The 25,976-nt window shown below is 38.3% G+C and overlaps 1 protein-coding gene across 3 annotated transcripts in view; it reads right to left on the bottom strand.

The window, feature by feature from the left end:
• Nucleotides 1–34: 34 nt before the first annotated feature.
• MEGF10 (multiple EGF-like-domains 10) overlaps nucleotides 35–25,976 on the bottom strand; it is a 77,641-nt gene continuing 51,699 nt past the window's right edge. The window contains exons 13-24 of one of the 3 annotated variants that reach the window (XM_009319585.1): nucleotides 19,100–19,246; nucleotides 16,691–16,825; nucleotides 16,188–16,316; nucleotides 13,010–13,138; nucleotides 11,176–11,304; nucleotides 8,477–8,605; nucleotides 7,725–7,961; nucleotides 6,251–6,378; nucleotides 5,958–6,081; nucleotides 3,996–4,040; nucleotides 2,196–2,402; nucleotides 35–1,220 (exon numbers count right to left, since the gene is read on the bottom strand). In XM_009319585.1, coding sequence (XP_009317860.1) covers nucleotides 1,060–1,220; nucleotides 2,196–2,402; nucleotides 3,996–4,040; nucleotides 5,958–6,081; nucleotides 6,251–6,378; nucleotides 7,725–7,961; nucleotides 8,477–8,605; nucleotides 11,176–11,304; nucleotides 13,010–13,138; nucleotides 16,188–16,316; nucleotides 16,691–16,825; nucleotides 19,100–19,246 — 1,700 coding nt within the window. In that variant the 3' untranslated portion in view covers nucleotides 35–1,059. Of the gene's footprint in view, nucleotides 1,221–2,195; nucleotides 2,429–3,995; nucleotides 4,041–5,957; nucleotides 6,082–6,250; nucleotides 6,379–7,315; nucleotides 7,321–7,704; nucleotides 7,962–8,476; nucleotides 8,606–11,175; nucleotides 11,305–13,009; nucleotides 13,139–16,187; nucleotides 16,317–16,690; nucleotides 16,826–19,099; nucleotides 19,247–25,976 lie in introns of all 3 variants that reach the window. The other 2 variants (XM_009319593.1, XM_009319602.1) reach the window with 2 other exon arrangements.

Genomic DNA, 25,976 nt, shown 5'->3' with positions numbered 1-25,976 from the left:
AGACCAGCTTAAGCATCTGTTGCCCTACATCAACTATAAAAAAGAAAAGGTGCCTTTTTAGCAAGTATGCACAGAGATTGCTTACTTATTTCTAAGAAAAAAAAATGAGAACACTTTACTATTTTCATCCTATATTACAGTCATTATTACTACCTGTTTATAAAATGTAAACCTTTCCTTGCAGTTAAGATTTACAGCAGTCATCACCTTTGTCCACTCCTTACATAATCAGTCCATGGTGACAAAAATAAACTGATTTAATTTACATATTTTATGAAGTAATTACTGATATGTTATGGATTATTAGTTGTGTATGGCAGAAATAGTGGTCAGAACTGCAACAATATGGAGTTCAACGGTAGCAAAAGATTTGTTGAAGACTGGTGTTGGGTCTGGAGTACCAAGAAATCTTGAGGCATCATATCATATTGATGTATGCAATGCTTTTATCTCCAAAACTATTCAAGGAAGGTATGCCCACCACCAGTAATGGACAAAAAAGCCTGATGATGAATTTTCCAAACAACTGCAGTATTGTGCTTACTTATCCCCATCAGATCTTATTTTTTAATACGTCTTGACTAAAGATCAGAATGGAAGGTAAAATTTGACAAGGCAGTTTTTCTTCTACATAACTAGTGAATCAGATCACCTGTATGAAGTGGTATTTTGTAAATTGCACTGTCCTGGGAGTATTTCTACTCTGAAACATGACAAACATGAAGTCTAAATCTAAAGTTGCTGAAATGGGATGTTATCAAAACTGATCTGCAAACTAGTATTTTTAAGCCAGTATATTACAGTATAAATGTGTTGCATACCTGTTTCTATAAAAGTTACTGCCATGAAAAAAAGAATGATCAGGATCCCCAGAGTGTGGCATTTGTCCATCTGTCACGTATACATAATACAAACCTCATGTTGAGATTCTGTTTAATGTACAGCAATTGTCTGCAGGACAGATTAGGAGCCAAATACGATGGTAAACTAGAGGAAGGAGCACAACCATGCCACTTTGCCCCTTGAGAGTCCCACTGTGCTACCCATCAGCTTTTGGGGTCATTCACTGCTGACCTCCTTCATAGAGGATGTGGGGCTATCTCGAACTGGTAGCAAGTCATAATGACATGGAATATGGCTGTTTTTTGGAAGATCATAAGGATCCTGGCTGAAACGTCCGCTGCTGCTGAATGCTCCCTGGACAACACTCACCGTAGGTTCTGTGATAAAAGAGAGCACATACATTCAACACTAGAAGCAGCAAACAGAAGGCAAACACTGTATTTCACTTTGGTTTGCATTACAAAATATCCTCTCCTTTCTGCTTCAATATAAAGACTCCTTGTCATGCTGAGTCCTGAAATGCAGGTGTAGAAACAAAGGCTGATATTAAGGTGTTTTGGCTTTACACTAAGTTACACCTGTGGGCTTGCAGCAGGGCCCTGCCATGAGTATATTTACTGGCAGAAGCAAGTGGACCAGCATCTGTTCTTTGTGTGTGGACAAACTAATAAAAAGCCCAAATTTGGGGCTTTTAATCAAGATCATAAAAATCCTTAGAAACACAATGGGGATATTGATGGATTTCAGAGCAATCTCTAATTGGGGACAGAAAAGGAAAACGGTATCCTATGACATGTGACATAACACTTTATTCCAGTCCACAGACCATTAGGATAACTACCATTCCACAAGACCGCAAAGTTTTCTGTAACTACAGTAACTACAGTAATGCAGTGACTAGATAGGGTCTGTATCAGTGAAATACTATGTCTGTGGGTGAAGATGCTGTTTTTTCTGATCAAGAGGAGGAAACAGATCTTTCCTATCCCTCCCATACACTTACTCCAGCTGCGTTCAGTACTTAACAGCCTAATCTAGAGTAGAATTATATTGCAATCAAATGCTAAGCTTATCTTATGCTGTTGTTTAAAGAAAGGCTTTCAAACCAGACATACCTCTAGGTTATAGAACAGAGCTGAAGGTATTTCAAACTCTGTTCTTGTGAATTACACCACTTATCTCAAAAGAATGAGGTCATTGTTATAGCTTTTGAGCAGAAAATAGAATCTGAACACATCATCATTTTTTTCAATGATTTTTCATGTGTTTTGATTAAACTGATTCAAAGAAAAAAAAAGTCCTGTGCTCTTTGTTCTTAACCTTCAACATCTAGAAGTAGATTTTGTACTTACCAACTTCATAAACGTTCTTATTGGCTGAAGCAGAGCCGGCGATCTCAGCATATGGGGAGTCCCTGCGTGCTGGTGACTTCATTTCAACATATCCGCATTCTGAACTTTTTGGTACAAGAGCTGGTGGGTCTTTTATAGTAGCGTATGGGTTCTCAGAACTACTTAATGAGCAATTACTTAAGTTATATTCCGAGTTCTTCACTAGATCTGCAAAAAGAAAAACATATTGCTCTCTCAAGCATGCTACATACTATGGACATTGCTACTAAACAGGTATTCTTTAATTTTGAGTTCTAAAAAGTCACTCATAAATGAGTATTTAAATGGAAACCAGTCAGAACACTTCAAAATTGTTATACAGCAATTAATGAAAGCACCTCTACTGCTATGCTCTTTCATGGGCTTGATCTTGCCATCAGCAAATTCCTGTTGCAAAGTCAGAGCACCTTCAACTCTGGTTAAAATAGTAGCTAGCATTAAATACAGATAATGCGTAGAATCAGTTTTTAATAGGCACTTCAGAATACTTTTTGCCTTTCCAAGTGCTAAACTTGGGACACTTAAAATAAGTGATCTAAGACTGTTCCCAATAGCAATGTCTGGGCAGGTGGTAAGGTGACTTCTAGGGATGGCCTGTTTGGTGCAAAGTTTGAGTATGCAGCCACACCAAAAGAGTAACCAGCTTCTTACAAGTTTCTGTAAGGTGCACATAGGAGAAATGAAAAGCAAACATCAGGTGCCTTGTCATTTCAGGATTTAACTGAAGGACAGATAACTGTAGTTTAAGAGAAGACGTATTTTCTTATGCTGGGAAGAGATTTTGTGGTGTCCGTGTTACTTTGTTCTCTGTGTTGTTTTGTGATATGCTGTGTTTTTTAAGCTTTAGAGCTGAGATTTTCTCAGCTTGTTCCCGACTCTGAATATCCAGCATGAGACTGACCTTGGTGAACCTGTCAGTGGATAGGTGCTCATAACTTTGTGACTTCTTTAAGATATTTTAAATTTGGCTTCCCCTAATCCTCCAAAACCAGGAAATGTCAGGTATAATAAATCACTCCTTCACCTTAATTGTCCTGTATTATACACAAGGTGACAAACCAGATTCTTTTGTCTACATATTTACTCATTATTCACATGGATGTAGCTACACTTTTTTCATTGTTTGGATATCCAGGCATTCTAGTCAGCCTTGGCATACCTTAATCGTATTACAAAAATAGTGACACACACCAGTACGGTCCAGTATAAAGTCTTACGAGAAAACTGGATAATTAAAAAGATCAAAATATCATCACTACCCCAAATTTCTGAAGCTTTTCGTTCCTCTCTATGTATTGATATCCTTTCCAAAGGCCTGCAGTGAATGTGATGAAGCACTGCAGGCTTGTAGTCGTGCAGTCCTACATTGACCATGCCAGTTGCAAGAGGAATTGGCTCTCTTTTAAAGCCTTTTATCAAAGGCAGCATGTGTCCTTACCTGTCACTAGGCTGAATTCACGGGTCACTCCTCTTCTTCTGTCTAGAATAGAGCCATTTCATGACTCAAGCATTACAGAAACATTTGACGTGTGTGACCCATAGGGGACTTAGAAAGGCTTGGTTTGTTTATTTTTTTAAAAACCCTCCCCTCAAAGGAGAAAAAAAAAAAAGCAAACAAACTTCATGCATTGATTCAGTGTCTAGGAATAATTTAGTCCAAAATTATTTTATATTCTCTTCACACAGAAACCAAAGATAATTTAGAAGAGTAAACTGAATGTCTGCGTCATTTCATCTAAATGCATCAGAAAATAACCTCACCTTTCAGGGATTTTCCCAAATATCCCCTATCAAGTCCAAAAGCACCTGAGAAAAATGGTATAAAAAACAGAGTAGTTTTAAAATCAAAGAAAAGTGATTAGATAACAGCTTCTAAAGCTTTAAAAATCGCTTTGTAACTCATTTCTACCCTAGCAGAATAATTCTTTTATAAGCACTGTGAAACTGCCCAGTATAGGGTTACAGAAGCATTGTTACTATTTGCTTGCACACTTTCAAACAGTAGCTTCCTGAACAGGGAAGGTGGTTAAGGTCATAAGGGACCATTAAATTATCTAGTTTGACTTCACGTATGTCACAGGCCATTATATTTCCCCCAGTTACTCTTGAATGAGCCTAATAACTAGTGTTTGATTAAAGCACATTTTTTGTCTGGATAAGCCATATCTACCAGAAAGGCATCCCATCTTGACCTGAAAATCTCAGGGTATGCAAAGTTCTCTCCAATTCTTGGTACTTTGCTTCCAAAGTTAATCACTCCCATTGTGTTGCCCAAGATCACTCTGTTCCAGTCCCCTCACCTGCAGGAATGGCCTAAACACCTAGCGCCTAAGTCTACAGCTTTGCAATTATCTGTTAGTAACAGATTTCTCTCTATATAAATCCCAAGATAAACATCAGCAATAATCAGCAATGCCCGACAACTGTCTTCAGAGACCTGGCACCTACCTGGTTAATAATCTATTCAAACAGCTTTGACTGATATTACGGAGTGCTAGTTTTTTAATTGGATTGTATTGTGGTACTATGCTAGAAGCCTTACAAAAGCCTAAAATCATTTTGTCTATACAATATCTCTATAAACAAAATTCATAGTTTCCAAGAAAGAAATTATGTTATTTGAGGAGACCTAAGCCAATTAATTTTATTCCTACCCCATCTTTATTTATTAGATCTCATGCCACTTGTTCTGTTGTTTTTACCAAGACTAATGCCCGGGTCACCAGCCTAGAGTTACCCAAGTAGTCCCATTTGATCTTCTAGAAACAGACATAATATCAGCATTCATCCAGTCCTCTAGAATCTCCCTGTTACTCAAGATCTACTGCAGTGGGTTAACCACAGGCTGTCTCTCTTAGGAGTCTTAAGTGCTAGTACAAAGCATTATGACTGAAACCCTTTTCTAAAAAAAAAATCAGATCTGAGCCTGAATTGTGGTTAGACCAGAATTGGGGATGAGCCGGAAAAAAAATAATGCTGATTCCCAGAATGTGATACTGATAAGGACCAGAAATGAAGGTAATTAAATGATCTAAATTATACTGGCGCTGAAAGTCCCTTTTAAGGCTTTCACTGGTTAGAGACATGGTCAGTGCAATCCAGCCTTTTCGGAATGCATGAGATTGGGAAGGGATGAAAAGACAGCAAAAGGCAGCATAAAGCAGGATACAGCTTTATGTATCTGTAAGATACACACAGATACCACTTCTTGGGAATTTTTCTTCTTAAGGACAATGCTCTGTCTTTTAGTAAACAGGAGGCTTAGCTGAGAAGATGCTCCTACAGTTTACATCTGGAGCAGCTCAGATGATAAGAAACTACTTTTTAAAGCATTGATTCCATTTGGTGGGGATTAAAAAAAAAGGATATATGCAACCTCTCATTTAATATGTAATTTTGCCAAAGCAGACCCTTATTGTACAATACCCATTGTTTTATGAAACTAATTAATAAGCAAATCTTTTTATAAAAATAATATGAGATATTTTGCATATCATGTCTGCACTGGGCATCAGACTGATTCACCATTCCTCACAAGGAGTCACTTTTTTATCTCTAAAGGTACTGCCTTAAAGGAAGGTCAAACCCATAACCCTGAACCTCACACACAGTCTGACAAGCCTCGCATTACCCTGAGTGGAGAACCAGGAAAACATCCCTGTTTTCCAATCCATCCCAAACACAATGAATAACATTCACATTCTCCTTTATTTTTTTTCTTACCAAGCTCATTGAGGTAGCCACCATGTTTCCAGTCTGCAGGCAGTGTTCCTGTGTAGTCCATGACGGTGCCTCGTTTTCCAGGTTCCACATTTTTAAGGTTCACAAACAGCTGATTGTTTTTTGCCTATTTCAAAGACAGATAGGTAATAGAAACTGAAACTCATGGGAAGTTGCTGAATTTCCAGTTGATAATCAGGGAAAGCAAAAATAAACCAAATATGAAACATTAGGGAATAAAGTAAAATAAACAAAAGGCTAATTTACACAGAAGCATCCAGATTTTTATGCTTTACCTTTGCCAGGGTCAGTCTGTCCATGTTGTTGACATGAGGTGGGGTAGTGCATTGAGTTAGAGTATGATAACTAGGGTTAGAGAAATAGTGACTGTTAGCATTTCCACCATTACCATGAGGGATGGTTTCTGAAAAGAAAAAGAAAGGAAAATGAACAACTAAAAATAACATGGCATTTCTTTCTTAGGATATGTTTTTGATAGTGCTGCACTGATTTCATAATCTGACTTAGAGTTTCTTGAAAAAAAATCTAAAAATCTTGCATTCATTTAAAGAAATGAGAGATACAGAGCAGTAACTGACTAGTCATGTCCTCACTTTCAGCAGAGAGCATTCACAAGCGTTACTTGCTGACTTCTCTTTCTGCTGTGGTCCCTTGCTGTTTTTTGCCTCTGTAGTCATAGCATTGTCCTAATTGTAGACGCTCTTACCATCGAGTTCACAGCAACATTTTCTGGTACTTCAAGAGCACCACCACCTTTGCTGATACATCTTTCTTGACTCTGACAGCTGTTTCTGCTGGCTTCTTTACCTACTGCCTTCCTTTATAGCTGTGTGCAAAAGACAGCATTGCCTGAATTTTCATGTACCCATTGCATCCCAACTCACATGCACTTTCATAGGTCAAAAACTCCTGTTTTGTTTCAGGAACATTGCTCCTTCACTCTGCTATCTGCCTCTCTACAGAATCTTGCCACAGCTAGTGTGAAATCCTGATTTTCTACAGCTATAGCAGTCTTTCTGTATTCAAGCTGTTGAATACAGGCATTGAATTTAAAGTCTCAGTAGAAACCATATTTTGCCACACTTTCCAATTCTGTTTAAAAATAGGCACAGAGGAATAGAAATGTCCATACTTCCACTGTTTAATGCAGAAAAACATCTGAGGGTGCAAAATGTTACACAGTAAAGCGAGGTATATGTTCACTTGTTCCTCACAATTAACACATTTTACCAGGGGAAGCCACCTTCATAGTATCAAAGGCAGAGATTAAAAGACTATGATGCAGAACAAACTAGGCAGCTATAGATGCTGGGGCAGCATCCTTCTGAACTCAGGTGAACTGTCTCTGATAACTGAAAGGTAAGCACACCTTAGTGTAAATGGTAGACTGCGCAAGTCTACCATCGCATCGCACTGGTCTCGTGTGCTAGTTCACCAGCACCACTGTCAGTGTGGTCTCAGGGGCTGCAATCCTGTGAGAGGCAGTTGAGAGCGGTGTCTCAGCCTTCCTCTTCCTGAAAAGGGAAACCCTCCCCTGCCTCTCTTTCCAGGAAGGCTTCCAAGGCAGACCTATAGACACCCTTTCTGAAATCGAATGGGTTCCTGCTCACAGCAGCCCTCGCTAATGCGAAAAGGTGAAATGTGCACATTCAAGCCCTGTTAGGGGCAGACCTGAACCCCTTCAGAGCTCAGCTAAAAAAGCATGAAGTCCAGAGACAGAGGAAAAAACGTGTTCTAAATGTAACTTACCTGAAATGGTGTAATCTGCATTGATGACCCTCATAGCAGGGGTATAGGTCACTGCGGGCATATTTGTTTCTTTTCCTTTCTGCTTATGTCTGTAAATGATGAACAGCACTAGCAGGAAAAGGACAACCAGGACAAGAATGATGATGCCTGCTATAGCCCCTATCTGATAAGAATCAGCAGGGATGGCAGTACTGGTACGGCTTAAACTGTTCAAGTTTCCCACTATAATTACACCAGCTGAAATACAAGAAGAAATGAAAATATGTGGCATTAATTCAGAGGCTTATGTGTCAGGAGCAGAAGACAGTATTGCACTTCTAAATCTTTCTGCTAATTTAACTGTATTTAATAACGTCAGAATAGAACTATGTCAGAAACCAATGTGAAGACAATCCTAGCCTTAAGGAAAAGTATTCATCTTCATAGAAAGAGGTATTTTCATGGAGTTGGAAAAGTAAGAACATTCTCGAGGCAAAAGCACAGAGCAGGTAAAGCACGTGCTCTATCAGCAGCTTTGGACAGCGCAGCACTGTAAAACATTTCATGCAATCTACACTTGAGTGCTTTGCTCCAATAATCTATCACTGAGGCATCTAATACAAAATCTACAGAACATATATAATTTAATAGACTATTTAAACACACATGCCTTATCAGATTAATTTAATGAATGACACAGAGATGGCATTTAATAGGTTAATCCAAGTTCTATATAAAACAGTTACAATAATTTTATTGCATCTAGGCTTTACCTTGATCACACCTGGCCCCTTTCCAGCCTGGGCTGCAGTAACATGTTCCCGTGATGTGGTCACAGGTTGAGTTGTTCAGACAGTCACATATCTGCCGGCATCCATACCCATATGTACCTTGAGGACATTCTGCACAAAATAAGTGGAAATAAAAATCCGACATAGTCAGTACTTCTTAAATGTTTTGGTATTACACATCTACAGCACCATACATGCTACCATTTGTTTTTAACCCCATACGTTTTTGTACACGGCCAGCAGATGGCAATGTGCTATTTGTTGTAGAGCTCTACGGAAAAGATTTTCTTAAGAGGACCTCTCTGTATATGTATGTGTGTGTGTATGCGCAGGAAAGGAGAAGAAGGAAAACTATATTCAGAAGTGATTTTCCTTTACCTGTAATGTTGCTGCCACTCAGGCAGTGAAATTAGGAAGGAAAAAAAAACACCCAAAAAAGATTAAAAGTGTAGAAGACGGTGAAGAAATGGACAAAATGTGAACAAAGTGCCAGTTCTACACCAGAATGTCAGGTCTCCCAGGTTACTCAGATCCCAGTGCTTGAAAAATCACGTAATCATATAGATATATCATATAGATATGAATGGAGCCAGACATCTGGCGGGTGTCATGTCATGTGACAGATGTGCTGATGTGGTAGAAGAGCAAGAGATAAGGACCATGAGTCTAATATACACCATGCATTTATATAAAACTGGTCCTAGGCTGCTTATAGCATACTTTGATACTGCAATGAATACACTGAGAAACTACTTACAGGAGAAAAATGCTGAATTATGAAGAATAAGCTAATTGAAAGAGTTTTACATTATTTTTTCTCTCCCACAATGATTTGAGTACAATAATTAATTACTGATCAAAATGTCTCCTACATTATGTAATTAGCATGGTAGAGAATTATCCCACACTGATAAAAAATATTTCTTTTATACTGCCACCTCTGTTACTGTGTGGCTTGTTACATTATTGTAGTTCTGATGGTTTGAGGAAGTGTGGTATTTCTTCACCTTCTGAGACTCAATTTTCTGAAATCTCTCAGGAGTTTTGTAACTATATTAATTTGTTTTTCTTTTTGTCTTTTTAGAAGAATCTAACTCATCTTTTATGTATTCCTAATTTAGAATCATTTACAAGATAATGTAACACAACAGGTGCCAGATTTATCAGTCTTGATAAATCCACACTCAAGTGGAATTTCATGCTTATATACCTTCTCCTTCTCTTGGTTACATTCAGTAGAACAAGATTATAACTACTGAAGTCAATGGCTGGGCAAAAACCGTCATGCCATAATATATTTTGGCATTTTGAAATCTGAATTGGAATTAAAAGTCTATTTTTAAAACTGACATTCAAATTCATAAATACCAAAACATTTAGTTTAATATTGTTAAATCATTATTATCAAATTATAGGATAAAATATAAAATCTATAAAACATAATAGTAAAGTTAGATTTGTCAAATTATTCAAAATGTTTTTTTGATAACAGGACATCAAGAGAGGATCTTAAAAAGTTTATCTTTTCCTAAACATTACTGCTCTTTTGAAGTGAAACATTGAAATCATCAGAGTAGAATAAGAAAATTTAAATAGCTAATAATTACATGTTGCCAGCTATTATTTCATTGAAATAAATGTATTCCTCTAAACCATTCAGATTTTGTTGCACCTGTATTTTTCTTAGGAAAAAAAAATCCACTTCCAAATTTTTAGTGGTTCTACCATAGATGTTGATTAGCCTTAAAAACATAACTCCTGTTGCAGCTGGGGCTAGACCCACTGCTGAGGGAATAAAGTGTGTCTATAGGGACGGTAACCTCCCCTCCCTTCTGTTACAGCACTGCCAGTCGTGACACATGCTATCTCGGCCACTGCACAGCCCTTCAGATCCAGATGCAGCTAAATCAGTCCTGGTTACAGGTAATACACAGTGTCCTCCACACATCAAAAGCAAAGCGCTGTGCACGATGCTGATGCCAAAGACAGGTTTAAACCTTCACAGTAGTAGGTTGAATGGATTGCTTTGCACTGCAGTATAATGCATGTAGTGTGGGAGCAACACTCTGCGACGTTAGCAAAAGTTGGACTAACAGTTCTGTGCTTATGAGCCTGATTATTCTTTTAACGTTGTACAATGTTATACCACCATTGATGTCGGTGGTGTTATTATTGATTTTCTTGGGGAAAGAATCATACACATATGAAAACAAAATGCCATCTATTATGCTTTTATAATCCAATTGTATTGTAAAACCACATTGCAAAGATTAATTTTATCCACTAGGATTGATGTGGTACTTCTTATCTTTAGTTTTCTAACTATTAGTTTTCATTGTGGTTTATGCTAATGACAATTACTTGGATTCATTTGTTACTTTTACATGACAGAGTTGTTGGGGTTTTTTTAGCATTATGTCCAAAGCAACTAGAATGTAGTACAAATGCCTCTTACGTGTAGCTACAAATGGAAAGAAACAGCCATCACAATCATAATCAGTCTTAACTAATTCTGCAGGCTCTTATCTGTTTGGAAGAAGCCTAGGTCCAACTCCTGAAGCTCTTTCCCCATCAAAATTCCCACTGAAGCCAAGAGGTTGTATCATAACACTGGCCAAAGCAACAGAGGGTTGGCTCAGATTTTAGTATATCAAGCATGAGCAATTCTCGTCCCTACTCACTCTGCTCGCAGTGCTTCCCCATGAACCCTGTGCGGCAGGTGCACTGCCCACTGATGTGGTCGCAGTCGGCTCCGTTCTGACATTGGCATATCAATGCACAGTCCTTCCCGTAAAACCCTAGGGGACATCCTGCAATACAAGGAGGGGGAGGGGAAAAGGAGTGAAACAACCGCTCTAGAAATAAAATGCAAATATTCTGGTTAAGTATGTTATTGAGAAGTCATTTCTGTAGCCCCACCACTCAACGTGGCATTCTATAAACACAATAGATCAAGACCTACCCTACTTTAAGTGGTTTAAAAAACACATTAGGCAAAAACTACATAAAAATGAGGTTGGGAAATTGTGTGGACAGCAGATGTTCAGAAGAAGGCAGCAAGAAAGGCTCCTCGAAGAAATGAGTTTAAGAAGATATCTGAAGGAGGAGAAAGAGGGCAGTTTGTGAACCAGAGCAGGGAGTCTGTTCAGTGATGAATGAACCTTTGGACGTATTTTCTGCACAGTTGATGTTGAAGCATAAAAAAAAGAAAAATAATAACATATTGTATCTCAGGTCCTCACAAAGATACCATTTCAGTATGAAGAAGATATATCACCGCAAAGAGATCATTATTCACCAGCAGGAAGCAAAATAACCATGATAGCTGACAGCTGAACCAGTATAGTGAATGTCTTCCAGAGCTGCATCCATATGGCTCTATAATATATCTGTTATTTCCTGCCACTATGACATTATTCAGTTGAAAAAGGACAGTTCTGATTTTATGAAAAATGTGTATTTAAACACTGAATGCAAAACACAGTTAGCAGTCGTATGTTTCTTGAGTTCAAGGATAATGGTTGTGCCCAGATTACAGGCAGTGGGGGTGCCTGGATTGAAGACAAACCAAATAGAAGCTGTAATATGATAAAGATAAGAAGCCAACTTTATCAATATCTATCTCTAACAAATGTTTATTTCTCAAACTTTGTATGAACTCTTACCCGGCATATAATGAGTGCCATATACCTACACCCAGTCACTGCATTGCTTGTACTTTTATTTTAATGAAAAGCTCTTGGAAAAAAAAAATCAGTATTAATGTATTAATTACATAAAGAAAATTCCAAAACAAATTATAATGTTACAGTCTAGTGAAGTTAAGTTTCTAAGTTCCAAATAAAATAGCTTCTATATCAGTATTTGAATTACAGGTGCTGAGCTAGAGCTGTTGTTGCAATTGTCCCCGGGAGGTAGCAATTACAGATATGAGATATACTGTATGATCACTTTGCAGTGACAACAGGGACTGTGCCTCAGTAGACCACAGCCACAGCTAAGCTAGAAGCTATTCTCATGGCTTCAGTCAGCTCTGTGTTACCTTACAGTCTTGGTTGTTGGGTCCCTGCTGCTAGAGCACTTCTTGGGGAGGTTTCAGAGAGGGAACGAATTAGACGGTACCGTCATCCCACCCTGTGGGGAATGCCTGCACAGCTGACACCATCCAAGCTACGGACTGCAGCCATAACTGCGCATCTGCAGTGATAGTATCTGAATGTCAGAGTCATTCATTCTGCATGTGCACATGACAGTTTTCCACAGGGATGCCTGGCTGCGGCCAGAAGTTGCCTTCCTCTGAAGGAAAGCTAAAGAGGAGCCCAAACGTAGTGGCCAGCACTCTTCCAGTGCTTATACAGGGACCTCCCCTGCAACCATGGAGGTAATGTGTTACATCTTCTGCATTAAAAAACGTTCAGCAGCATGGGAAGAAATCAATGAATAAAGTGTGAAAATAGTGAAGGAAAATTCTGTCACTGATTTGTAGACTAAGAACAGATATCAAAAGTCACTCACGCTGTGTACAGTAAAGGCCAGTCCATCCTGGGGTACATTTGCACTCCCCATCGTAGGCACTGCAGTAAGCTCCGTTATGGCAGTTGCACGTGTGGATGCAGTTTGGTCCCCAGTGGGAAGGTGGGCAAGCTAAAACAACCCAGAGCAATTAATTAATCTCAAATGACAAAGATCCTTGATACCCATGAATAGAGCTGCTTATGTTCATATGAGCACTGCTTCATTTGGGGTTTGTTGTTTTTCTTTTAAACGCATTTTTTGGGCTGCTCCATTCTGAGCAAATAGCCACAGATTTTTTTTTTTAACTAAGGAATCATTTTACTCTAGATAAAAAGTGCTGAAAAAGATTAAATGTGTGAAAGAAACCAGTGATACATACTTGATAGTAACTAGGACACTCATACCAGCTTTCTCATAGAGAAAGCCATGTAACTTTCCTTTCTTAATTTATTTTCAATCTGCAAACAGTTCAACTGAGCACGGTCAAGGGGATAAGCCTTTTAAGCCTCAAAAGTGAAGGAGAACAAACAGAGAAGGTTGAAACACATCTTACAGCCTATAGGTTTAGACCAAATATTAAGCTTACTTCTTGTATTTCCACTGTTAGATTCTACATAATTGCCTAAATGTGGTGCATATAATCAGGACTGTACTTTAATCAGGTTAACTCAGTTGCTTCCGTGGGTCTGTTAATCAATATAATATTTCTAAAAAACAAGTCATTATCTATAAAGTGGAGATTTTTTTCACTCACAATCATGTCAACACGTTATGAGATAGAATTTTACTGACTGCTTTGAAAATGTCATGGTGAACGAATTTGATATTATGTGCTGCCATTAGAATAGTGTTGTGGTTCCAAAATGCTAATTACTATTCAGAGACAGCAAAAGATAATTTTCTTCATGTCAGAATATCACTAAGTACAGAGGGTACTCTAAGAATAGCCCCTTTCTGTTCAGTAGGATTCACATCTTGAGGTTTTTATTTGTTTCTTTAGTGAAAAGATGCATAATTTAAAAATAGTTCTGTGGAAGTACAACATGAGTATTTCATAGGAGAGAAGAAACAGGTCAGAGAAGGAAGCCTTAGCTTTATTCCTGTGTAAGTTTAAAAAGGCTGATAACTCCTTATTGTTGTGTACTGACTTGGTTGTCCAGGGACCTATCTGAGAGCAATAAAAACTCCTGAATCCTTTAACTGTTTGCATAATGACGCATCTATGTGTGGGCTGTATTTTTGCAAAGTGTTATCTTTGCCCAAATTTCACTTCATTAAGAAATATACTATGTTGTATTGAAAAAAAGTACTAAGTTTTGTTTTTGTTGTTTCTACTTCATTTGTGCCTTATAATGATTTTTATTATTGTTTTTTGTTTGAAATTAGTGATCAGCTAAGAAGGAATGTAAATCACATACAGACGAAAGGTTAGAAGTTTCAAAAAGGTCGCTAGTTCCAAAAGAAATTAATGGAATCATTATTTTCCATGTGAACGAAAGGCCTTTATACAAAGCAAATAAACTTCCTCTGTTACGGTCCATGAGCACAGCCTCAATAGACGCTTCCATTCATATTGCTGGCACCATTTTCTTGTTATTGATTCAGTGAGTAAGTCCCTCCTCCTCCTAAATACCCCTATTCTGCTACTCTCCCAACTACCTACTTATTCTACCATAAAAACAGGGACCTTTGTTGCTACTGGCTTCCACAGGAATAGGCCCAAGATTTATTTTGGTATCATATTGAGTTGTGCATGCTAATCACTTCACAGAATTCAGCCAGCAAAGGGGTTTTTCCAAATTGACCAGATGTTACATTGCACTGGTACAGAGCCAGTTAACCTGGACCAGGCAAACCGTAAATGATATAAACCAATGAGGCATGTTATTAGGAAATGCACCTCCCTGGAAACCCCAGCACACTGTCTTTTAAATTTTGACGTATCAGGGTATGGTACAGCTTCTTTTATTCATAAAAATGGTTTGACTGAACTTTTGGCATGCATGTGTTTTAGACTGTGTGGATTTTGGTACCTTATGGAATTGGATATGCTTCTTGTGAGAATTTTATTTCAGATATTTCTTTCCTGTCATTAGCAATTTGCATAGACCCAGCAAGGCATCTAGAGAATGCCTAATTATTTAATAAAATAACTCTATGAAACGTAATAAAATTAGGGCCTAGCCCTTCTCCTTTTTAAGTCAGCAACAAAGTCTTCACTGAGTTTAGCATACTAAGACAATACTCATCGAGTGAGGTAGTATGACACTAAAAATGTGTATCTGTGAAACATTTATAAAAGGAAGAAAGAGAAAAATCCATCAAAAAGTTATAAGCACTTAAAAAAAGTCACAGTGAAAAATTTCTCAACAAAACGTTCAAATGTTTAACAAGAATAAGGATGGTATTGCAGCCAGAGCACTAACTTGTATCTGAGAAAACCTTGGCTTTGTTCTGAGCCTTGCCAGTAGCTCTCTATGCAACTGTAGTAAGAAAAAACACCCTGTATTTCAGTGCCTCAGCTTCTTATTTGTAAAATAATACCTCTGTTATTCATAAGACTGTCATGAGGATACAAGCCCTGGGATGTTCACAACACTACTGTGGTAAGACTAAATAATTACAGAGAAGCAAACAACAGGTCAAGAAACCTCTCTGCAATGCAAGATTCATCAAGTCACAGACTTTTTCATGTTGGAAGAGACCTCTCGCATCACCTAGTCCAACATCCTACTCAAAGGATTTTCAGCGATGATAATTTCACAGCCTCCTCCAGGCTGGAGACTTCAGAGCCTCTCTGGACTGTTGCTGTACTTGACCACTCTCACAGTAAGGAATTTTTTTTCTTGTATCTAGTAAAAGTCACCCTTGCTGCAACCTGTGAGCATTGCCTCTTGTCTTTTCACAGTGCACTTCTGAAACAACCCTTCTTTGGGCAGTTGAAGACTGAAAATTTATCCCTCCTGTTGTACGCTCCAGCCCACTTATTAGAAAAATCATAGTGCAAATGTGTTTCTGATAGTGCTGATGAAATGCAGAAAAGTTTAGGATATCTTCCTTATATACCATGAAGTCCTCATTTCTGACTTAGGCAGTGTTTCTTTACCAAAAAGTAGAGAATTTAAATAGCCGAACCCTGATTAATTACAAATAAAGGAAAAAAAAAGCTGATACTTACGCTGAGAGCAGTCACTACCAATCCAGCCAGGGTAACACTGACAGGATCTATCAATAGGATTACACGTTCCATTATTGGTGCAGGTGCATATTCCAATGCAGTTCTTGCCAAATCTGCCACTGGGACATACTGAGAACAAGTTGTCAGAATTAGAACTCCTTAGTAATCAGAACAAGATTGTATTTTCTTTATTTCAAGAGAAAGCAACTGATACTTGGATCAAGAAACATATTGCTTAGTATAATGTTAAAGTAAGGCATTATAAATTCTGGTAAGCCCATTATACATACTCATTATACAAATAATACAAATAAGAATACAGTGGGTTTCATACTTAAGGATCAAATGTTCAAACAGCTTAAACCCGCTTAAGATTCCTAAATTATAAACTGCATATACTACAAGAGAAACTATTTTTGGTTTTACAGTTTCCAAGTGATGGAATGAAAATTATTACAGTGCTTGGTCTCTGCACCCCACAGAGTCTTTATCACAACTTGTACCTTCGTTACAGAGGGCTCCTGTAAATCCAGGTAAGCAGTCACATAAGCCAGTAATATGGTGGCAGGGACCGCTGCTGTGTACACACTGGGGACATGTCTGGCTGCAGCGGTGTCCATAAAACCCAGGGGAACAAACTGGAATCAGAAAGAACAAACTGTCATTGCATCCCACACTTTCTATACAGCCATGAACTACTCTTCAGTGCACTTGTTCCTGACTTTGAATTAGCTCTGCTTTCTAAATACACAAGAGTTGCAATGGTCGTTGTTATTATTCATACAATTCAATGCTTTACACTCACGAAACGAGATTTGCTCATTGTCCTCAAGAATTTACGATATTCTTGTTATTAATGACTTAGTTGACATTCTATTACGTGTCAGGCCACATTGTACTTGGGTTATGTTTGAAATGCATATATACTTTATATATTATACGCTATACATTTTATGTTCTCTACAACATGAACATCTTTTAAAGCATACTTGAAGAAAAGTAATTTAAAAAAATAGAGTGGATAGTTTTATCTGTAGATGAGTAGGGTCATCTTAGACCTTGACTCCTTATGTGTTTCCTAACTTGGAATACAAATAGCCATTCCTTCACTGAGAAAAATGTACAAAAGTTTTCCAGTCATCCTTTCATTTAGGTACTCACTGTACTCATTACATGGTACAGGCAGCTACGCATCACCTAACTTTTAGAGAACCTGAGACCAGAAATACAGAGTCGTCCGCTTAATTATCATGCTAAAGGCACTAGTTTCTTAAAAAAAAAAGCAAAGAAAAGGGACAAAAAAAAGGCTGTCGCATAAAATCTCCTTCTTTGTTGCTCTAATCCCTTTTGGCATCTATTTCCTGATAAATTAGAATATTAGGTAATGCATCAAGAGAAATACCTGTTGCACAGCAGCAATTAGCACTGATGAAAAGTAACTTGGAATCTTTTCAATATTTTAATTTCATTCAAGATTCAGTCTTTTAATTATACACTCGATACAAGTTATGTGGCCAGATCTCTATAGAGAGATTAACTTTTCCAAGTGAAAGTGCCAAAAGGTCTTCCTGTTTACTGAAAAGGCACTTTTTGACTGGGATCCAAATTATTCGTATGACCTTTGTCTTCCCGGCCTCCAGACCGTGCATCAGAGAGGGGCTCTGAGAGCCACCGGACTGGAAGCCTCTTGTCCAGGTTACAGGCACAGTTCCAAAACACAGGGAACATTTTTACATGTAGTGTTACACTTAGTCTGCCTTTGGATTAACTGATTAACTGATTAACTGCAAGGCCTTTAGAGATTAGATAGTGAGAATAATTACTGCACTTAGTTAGAAATGCTTAAGGAATACTAATGACACAGTAATGTGGGATTTAGTAGTGCCATAGGCAATCACATTCTTCAGCTTGAAATCTTACCATTGCTGGACTGTTTGGACTTCATCCTCCTCTGATTCTCCTTCTACCTTCTAGTAATCATTTCATGTCATCTCCTGCCTTTCGAGCCTCTTTTGGAGGACCTAGTAGCATCTCTGCTTGGCCTTACACCACCTGCTTCTTGACCTTGTTTCTGGGAGACCTCCTCTGAAAACAGGGCTACCCTCCAAGTGCAGAGGACTCACATTTCTCTTCTCTGAACACCTTTCTCTCACAGCTTCAACAATTCAAACTGAAGACAGCTAGACTGCTGGCAAACTGTGACAAACCTTCTTGGGAAGGTAGATATTTTGCACATTATCTTATTTTTGCCTCCTTGTTTCTGGTATAATTTGCCTCAGTTCACCTATATATCTCATTATACCATTTTTTATACCAAATTATAACATTTAAATTTTACAGAGACAAATTTTTCAAATGCAACTATGGGTACCTATGATATCCTCTACTTACTGTGAGGCCTGATCTCACTGGTCGTTCTTTGCTGCTTCAAAATAAGTGTTAAAAAAATGCAATAATTAAGCCAATGATTCCTACCAGACTCAACAGGAAGCTAAGGTTTCTAGCTTCTGAAACTCACGCGCGTTTTATTTACCTAGCAAAATACGTATTACAAAATTAACGTGCATCAATCACATTTGGAAATGCTTGCCTTTAGAATGGAATCCCCTACTAAATTTCTTTCTTAGTAAGTCACTGCATAATGACATCACAGCAAGGACAGTGAATACAAGTAAAGTTGTGCCATAAAAAGAAGAGCACTACTAGTTGGAAATATTTGTTAATTTCAGATAACATTTATTTCTGTATATTCATACCTTTTGACAAAATTGGAGTATTTGACAATACTCCAATCAAGGAGTGTTTCATAGTACTTCATACTACAATTAGCAAAGCATTATGATATTATATCATGTGTATTCCAAGTAAGGGAGGGAGGAACAGATATTTTAAAGCATTTATTTTGTCCTTACTTCTCTGACAAGTGGTGCCTCTGTATCCTGGTGCACACTCACAGATTCCGTCATCTGGAGAGCAGGATGCTCCATTTTTGCAGTAACAAGACAATGAGCAATTTGGACCCCACTGTCCCTCAGCGCACACGCTGTCACAGTGAATGCCTGCAACCGTAAATAAACAAAACTGTCAGCCTTTGTAAAGAAGTCTTATGTGTAGTTAGTTTAAACCTTTGGTCCTCAGAGGACTCACTTTTAAAACGCAGCTCACAAAACCTGTTTATGAAAATATCACTAACATCAGAAAAATAGAACAAGAACAAGGTAAACTTGCATCTCTGCTCCTGCCTTCCCCCAGAACAATGAATTTCTTTTGTATTCCAGTTTTGATGAGACGTACATAAGGGCTGATCCCGAGTTCTGTAACAGGAAAGCACTTCTGCAGATTTACATGGAACATAAGAGCTCCATGGGATGCTACCTCCAGGCTTCCTGCCTGCCGACACTTTAAGATCTGCAAAGATGAATGCAAACCTCTCAATAGTATAAAGAGTTCCATAATCTTCCAAGACCTTTATGCATATAAAAATTTAAAAATGTCTTTTATTCCTCTCACTTTCACCACTGGTATCAATAAAGAGAATCAAAAGTAGAAAGTAGTTCAAATGCAGCAAAATAATGACTTTTGCTTCCTCCATAATGGCTGTTTCAAAACAGCAAAAGCTTATTTTAAAATTTTATGTTAGGGAAATGCATGACAAAAGGTATTGCAGAAACTTTTTCTTCTGAATGTAAAAATTCTTAAGGTCTGACATAATTTTGTGTAATAATGGGGTGCAGGACACAGAATGATTTCTAATTAGTGGTGAGCTGATTACTGCTAAGCCTCATACCAAATGGAAAAATGTAGTGCGCACAAAGGGTTTCCAAACACACCATGTGAGCATTCCAAAATGCTTAGCTGCAACAGTGTTAAGGATGCTGGTCAGTAAGTGCTTTGTCTAACCATTTTTGGCATAAAATTTATTATAAAATGGCCACAACCTGAACCCCTATACATAAATCATAATACAAACCACTAATTATAATCATCCAATCATGGGATGTTTTTTTCTTTGCAATGCAGCAACATTAAATATAACTTTCCTGTTTGTTTTTTCCGCTATCTTCTTTTTAAAAAGCATGCTGCATGTTAAATGCCAGCAGGCACCACTGTGGAACTCAGACCGTATTGTGTCTACAGTACTTTGCATTAACAATTAAGTATTATTATAGTGCCTCTACTGAATGAAGCCCTTCGCTAAGGGAAAAGTGGACTGAATCCAACCACAAGCATGTCTTGCTTTGTAAGTATTTCCAGCAAAACACGCCACAGGTTCACGGGCTGCCAGAGTCCTAAAAAAGCAAAAGCTTCACATGTGACAAGAAAAAAATCTTTTAACTTTGAAGAGCAAAACCTACTGTTCGTAACAATACTGAAAAACAATTACACTGTTTACTGATAGACTCAGAGGTGATTCCTCAACCCCCCCAGCATGTGCCTTGTAAAGCTGCCTATATCCAAAGACTAACTCTCTAATTAGAGGAAAGGTGAATCTCCAGACTCACAAATTGTTTATTTCTCTGCAAGACAATCAGCATGTTGAATGATCAAATATGTGGTTCAACAGATTGCACCAACTAACGCCAGCAAGAGAGAAGACGCTTGCCTTTTAGAATGCAGATGCTAACCAGCAGCAGACAGTACATGGGCCACCTAAAAGCCCAAACTGTACAATGACCATTGGTTAATGCTGACCTAAAACAAATTTATTGTCAAAAAATGAAAGGCTTCCTATATTATTACTTTTTCTTTTTTGCCTGCATAGGCAATGTCATTCTCCTATCTTCAACTACATTTGAGAGGCAGTGTAGACTTGCTTCTCAGTAGCCTGAGTCAACTTTTTCATTAACTCCTTATCTGTGGATAAACAGATAAAAGAGAGTGGTCTGATTTTGAGAGATGCTGATGCACTTGAGCAGGATGAGATCACAGCATTTTTTTTAGAAACAAGACCACTTATTTCAGATGCGTAAGATTGCTCTGCTTGAGGTTCACAAATTGAACAACTTGGGTTTGTAAGTCTGTGAAAGCATGAGCAGACACATGCAGAGGATTTCAGAATTGAGCCTGGCATTGTGCTCATGTGAGTGTTATCTGTCATATCATACATAGCTTCCCTCAGTGAACTCTGCTACAGAAAAGACATTTTTCACAGAGTCTTAATGGGTTTCAGTGGTGTTCAGTATACAATGGTCACTATTAACAAGTCAGCGGTTGCCAACAGTTACCATAGTGCATTATGTGAGATTATGTAGACCAGTGACATACAATAACACCAGGCTCAATTATATCGTCTTGATCTGTGCACAGAGGATGCTTTATGACAGCATGGTGTCAAAGGGTGATACTGGGCATACTGGGATAGAAAAGACAATGGGCCCCATGCTGCATAGAGCCACGATACTTAAAAAAGCCAACAGCTACCATTAAAAATGAAAAAGGAAAAAGTTCTTCCAGTACACATCAGGGAAAATGATCCATTAGGGAAACTGAAAAAATTACCTTTTCTTTCCCACTTTCACCCCTTATAAGGAGGTAGTCAGCTGAAGAATGATATCCCTCTACTTAGCAAAGAAACACTGTATCCTAAATATCACTGAATGATAATTATGATGACATAACATACTGAAAGAGTGCTGAATATTACTTCTGTTTCACTATAAAAGGAATTTTACTATATTCACTATTGATCATAAGCAAAAGCAATTTCACTCCTCTGTGTGTGTCAAGAATGAATCTAGCAAAGCAGAAATACTAATTCATTTAGTGATTTACTGCATCTCTACTTACAAAAAGTAAGTTTTGTAAGTGGAATTTTATTATATTCAGTATTGATCATAAGCAAAAGCAATTTCACTCCTGTGTGTGTGTGTCAAGAATTAATCTAGCAAAGCAGAAATACTAATTCATTTAGTGATTTACTACATCTCTACTTACAAAAGATAGTTTTAAATCTCACTCATTCACTATTATTTAGATAAGTTCGTAAGGCACTTAAAAATGAGAAACTGAGTTTCACATCTTATAGCTGTAAAAATCAAATATGTGTATTTTCAAGAAAGTATAGGTTAGAAATATTAAAAGGATTAAAAAATAAAAAAAGAATCTTCCAGACTGTGATGCTTTATATGAAATTTCAGCAAAGAAAGCTATGCTTTTATAGAAAAGCTAGAAATCAGTGAGGAAAAAGAAACATTTTTACTAGAACTTACAAAGGTTAGACTCAGCTTTTACAACAATGGTATCAACAGTGTACTGGCTTATGATTGCCACAATTTCAAGCGAGTATTAATCTCATGCAATAAAATTGTTTTTGATAAGTTTTCACGTTGATTTTGATACTGATAAGGATATCTGCGAGGAAATGTTTTTGCCAGAGCTATGGACAAAGAGCTCTTTGATGGCCTTCACAAGTTGCTAGGCAATAGCTGAATGGTCATGATAAACTTCAGCTAAGCTGCTCTGAAGAAATGCTCATGCATTTAATGCGCAGTGCTTTATGCTGGGGGCCTCACATCTAAATCAGCATTCCCCCAGCATTCGTAATTGCATGAATGAAGTAAATAATTCTTTAGGGATACAAGTGTTTCTGCCCATGCTAGCAGAGTGTTTACATACTCCCTATGCTATATTTTTAAGTTGAGACTCAATGATCCATCCAAGTCAAATCAACGGAGAGGTAATTTGTTTTAGCACTCAGAGGGGAAAAAAATCTACCAATTATTTCTTACGATCTTCCCAAGCAAATTTATTATTGGACTAAGTGCTATTTTCCAGCTTATTGCATTTCCATTAGTCTGATAAAAAGTTATCCAAACTTCAAAAAGAATTATTTTTTTCATAAAGAACGTGTATTCGCTATACAATTTATCTTCACAACACATAGAACTTTCTAGTATAGTCTCCCAGAATTACAACCTATTTGTATATTCGTGTACTTCCCGTATGTCAGACCTACATTAGATATACAACAGCCTAAACAAGAGAAGGATCAAGCCCTCAAAACTTGGGAAAATCTTGGTGTCACTAAAGCTAATGATCCATTTCCATTATGGTCCAAGATCTCACCCTTCGTATTTGAAAGAAACAAACACTAGATCACTTCTGTTCAAGGAAGCTGAGACTTCTGATGGTGAGACTTGCTTCCTTACTTCTCCGTCAAATGATGGATGAGCAGCCCAAAGAAAGGGGAGAAACAGCACGGGGAAGAGGTGAAAAACATTATAGGCACTATTTAGAAGTACCCTCATTGTCTTTAAAGGAAGAGAAGTACCTTGCTTCCCAGCTGAAGACAGCCAGAAGACTAAATAAAAGGGTCTTAAATTAAGGAGCTAATGAAAGGATCAAACATTTTTCTCTAGCAGTTCAGACTGCTGCTTCTTCACTGCTGCTGCAGGAGAATTTGTACCCGTGAGTTTTGGTAGGAAGACAGCTATAAAAGCTTGTCAACAAAAACAGTGCTGTATCAGAGTTTGAAGGCAAACATCAGTATCTGCAAATTTTAGTGGAAGAACCACTTCTGAGATATCCCCAGTATCTTTCTGAAGGCTATACTGTTGCTACATACTGTCATCCACTCTAGTGGTGCTCTTCTCTTCATCTACCACATTTTAGGTAGCCGCAAGAAAATAATACTTCTCCTTTTCTTACCTTCTTGATAGGTAGGAAATAAATGTACCTAATATACTGATTTAAAGTTCTTCTTAGAATCATAGAATCATTAAAGTTGGAAAAGACCTCTAAGATCATCAAGTCCAACCGTTGACCCAACACCACCATGCCCACTAAACCATGTCCCTAAGCACCTCATCTACACATCTTTTAAATACCTCCAGGGACAGTGACTCAACCACTTCCCTGGGCAGCCTGTTCCAATGTTTAACCACTCTTTCAGTAAAGAAATTTTTCCTCACGTCCAATCTAAACCTCCCCTGGCACAACTTGAGGCCATTTCCTCTCGTCCTATCGCCAGTTACTTGGGAGAAGAGACCAACACCCACCTCGCTACAGCCTCCTTTCAGGTAGTTGTAGAGAGCGATAAGGTCTCCCCTCAGCCTTCTTTTCTCCAGGCTAAACAACCTCAGTTCCCTCAGCCGCTCCTCATAAGACTTGTCCTCCAGATCCTTCACCAGCTTTGTTGCCCTTCTCTGGACACACTCCAGCACCTCAATGTCCTTCTTGTAGTGAGGGGCCCAAAACTGAACACAGTATTCGAGGTGCGGCTTCACCAGTGCCGAGTATAGGGGCACGATCATTTCCCTGCTCCTGCTGGCCACGCTATTTCTGATACAGGCCAGGATGCCATTGGCCTTCTTGGCCTCCTGGGCACACTGCCAGCTCAAGTTCAGCCAGCTGTCAACCAGCACCCCCTTCTTCTAAACAAATTCTTCTAATACCACTTCTTCTAGAAGAGTGGCATTTCTTCCACATAAAGACCCACCAAAATGCACAGGCAATAGAGATACAGACACAGTGAAGTTCAGACGTAGGGTAGGCCAACCCTCTTATTGAAGAATTCGTCACCTTAAGTTTGGAAAGTACATATGCCATTTATCATGACACAGTGCCCACATATGATTTCATTTTGCAGCACACTGAATATTCATCACAATGGGACCTTGTGCTTCAGGAGCCCAGGGGAAATCAGCCAAGGTGGAGGGAAACCCATGTTCTTGCAAGAGGTTCTCAGCTTAGGTGCACCGGGGCACCAGCACCATGCACACTGTTCCAGCAGCAGCTTGTTTCTCAGACTTAAGGTGAGGGAGACCCATGACAGTACTCTTTTATATCTTTTTTCTTCTGCATAGGAGGGGAAAAAATGCATACACATTAAAAGCTAAGGAGCAAGGGAGAGTTCTAGTTTGTGCTTCCCAGGGGACCTGGTTATTTGCATCAGTGGGGTGGGTGTCAGATGACAGTCCTCCCTGTTATAATCCAGCAACAAATGTGCCTCTTAGAAATAATGTCAGGAGCACATGGAAAGACACAGCATTTCCTCACAGAAACAACACATCTGGTGATGGGCAATCTGACTAGCGTCAGCAGGTGTCCGGCACAGCAAAAGTCACCAACACCCTATCTGCTGCAGCATATGGATGAATACTATGCACACTGGTAAAATGTAGGCTGATATTACTGCATCTGTCTTTTCCATAAACCAATGCTATTGTTTTGGTGCAGATAGCAGACTAGTGGTATTTCATAATCCCTGGCACCGCATAACCTTTAAATTGATTTAAAAAATGTTGTATCAGTATGACATGACATTTCTTCACAAACAGAAAGGTCCAGCAGAACTGCACCCAAGAAAGCACAACAGCAACGTGTTATCAGTAACACCCACATTACTATAATACAGTAATAAACAAACTGTCTGGAGAAAAACCTTTGCCCTTTTTACAATGTTTTAATGCGAAATCTCAATTTGCAAGAATATGAATTCTCGTAATCTTTTAGGCAATTTGGAAAAATTGTATTTTGACAGCTGCTTGCAGAACAGATAAGATTAAGGGATGAAATTAACAATTACCATGGTGCTTGCTGGATTGTGGTCACTGAGAGAAGCGGTAGAGGTGGCTCTTTAATGAAAGTTAACTTAAAGTTTTGGTATAAATTACTAGGAGAATTAATTATCATTACCTATTGGGGGAGTACATTTTCTGCGTCTTTCTTCTGCTTTCTATTTTAATGGTTCTTAGCCTTTTCCACTGTCTAGCTATAGCGCTCCCTCCAAACGAAGAAAAGTTATTTATAAGATACAGTGAAAATGTCAAGGGACGAGAGTGTTTGGGG

This window comes from Pygoscelis adeliae, unplaced genomic scaffold (assembly GCF_000699105.1).
Source record: "Pygoscelis adeliae isolate BGI_AS28 unplaced genomic scaffold, ASM69910v1 Scaffold110, whole genome shotgun sequence".
Classification (NCBI taxonomy): domain Eukaryota; kingdom Metazoa; phylum Chordata; class Aves; order Sphenisciformes; family Spheniscidae; genus Pygoscelis; species Pygoscelis adeliae.
The sequence above is the reverse complement of the archived record's forward strand: the minus strand, read 5'-3'. Positions and strand labels throughout refer to the sequence as shown.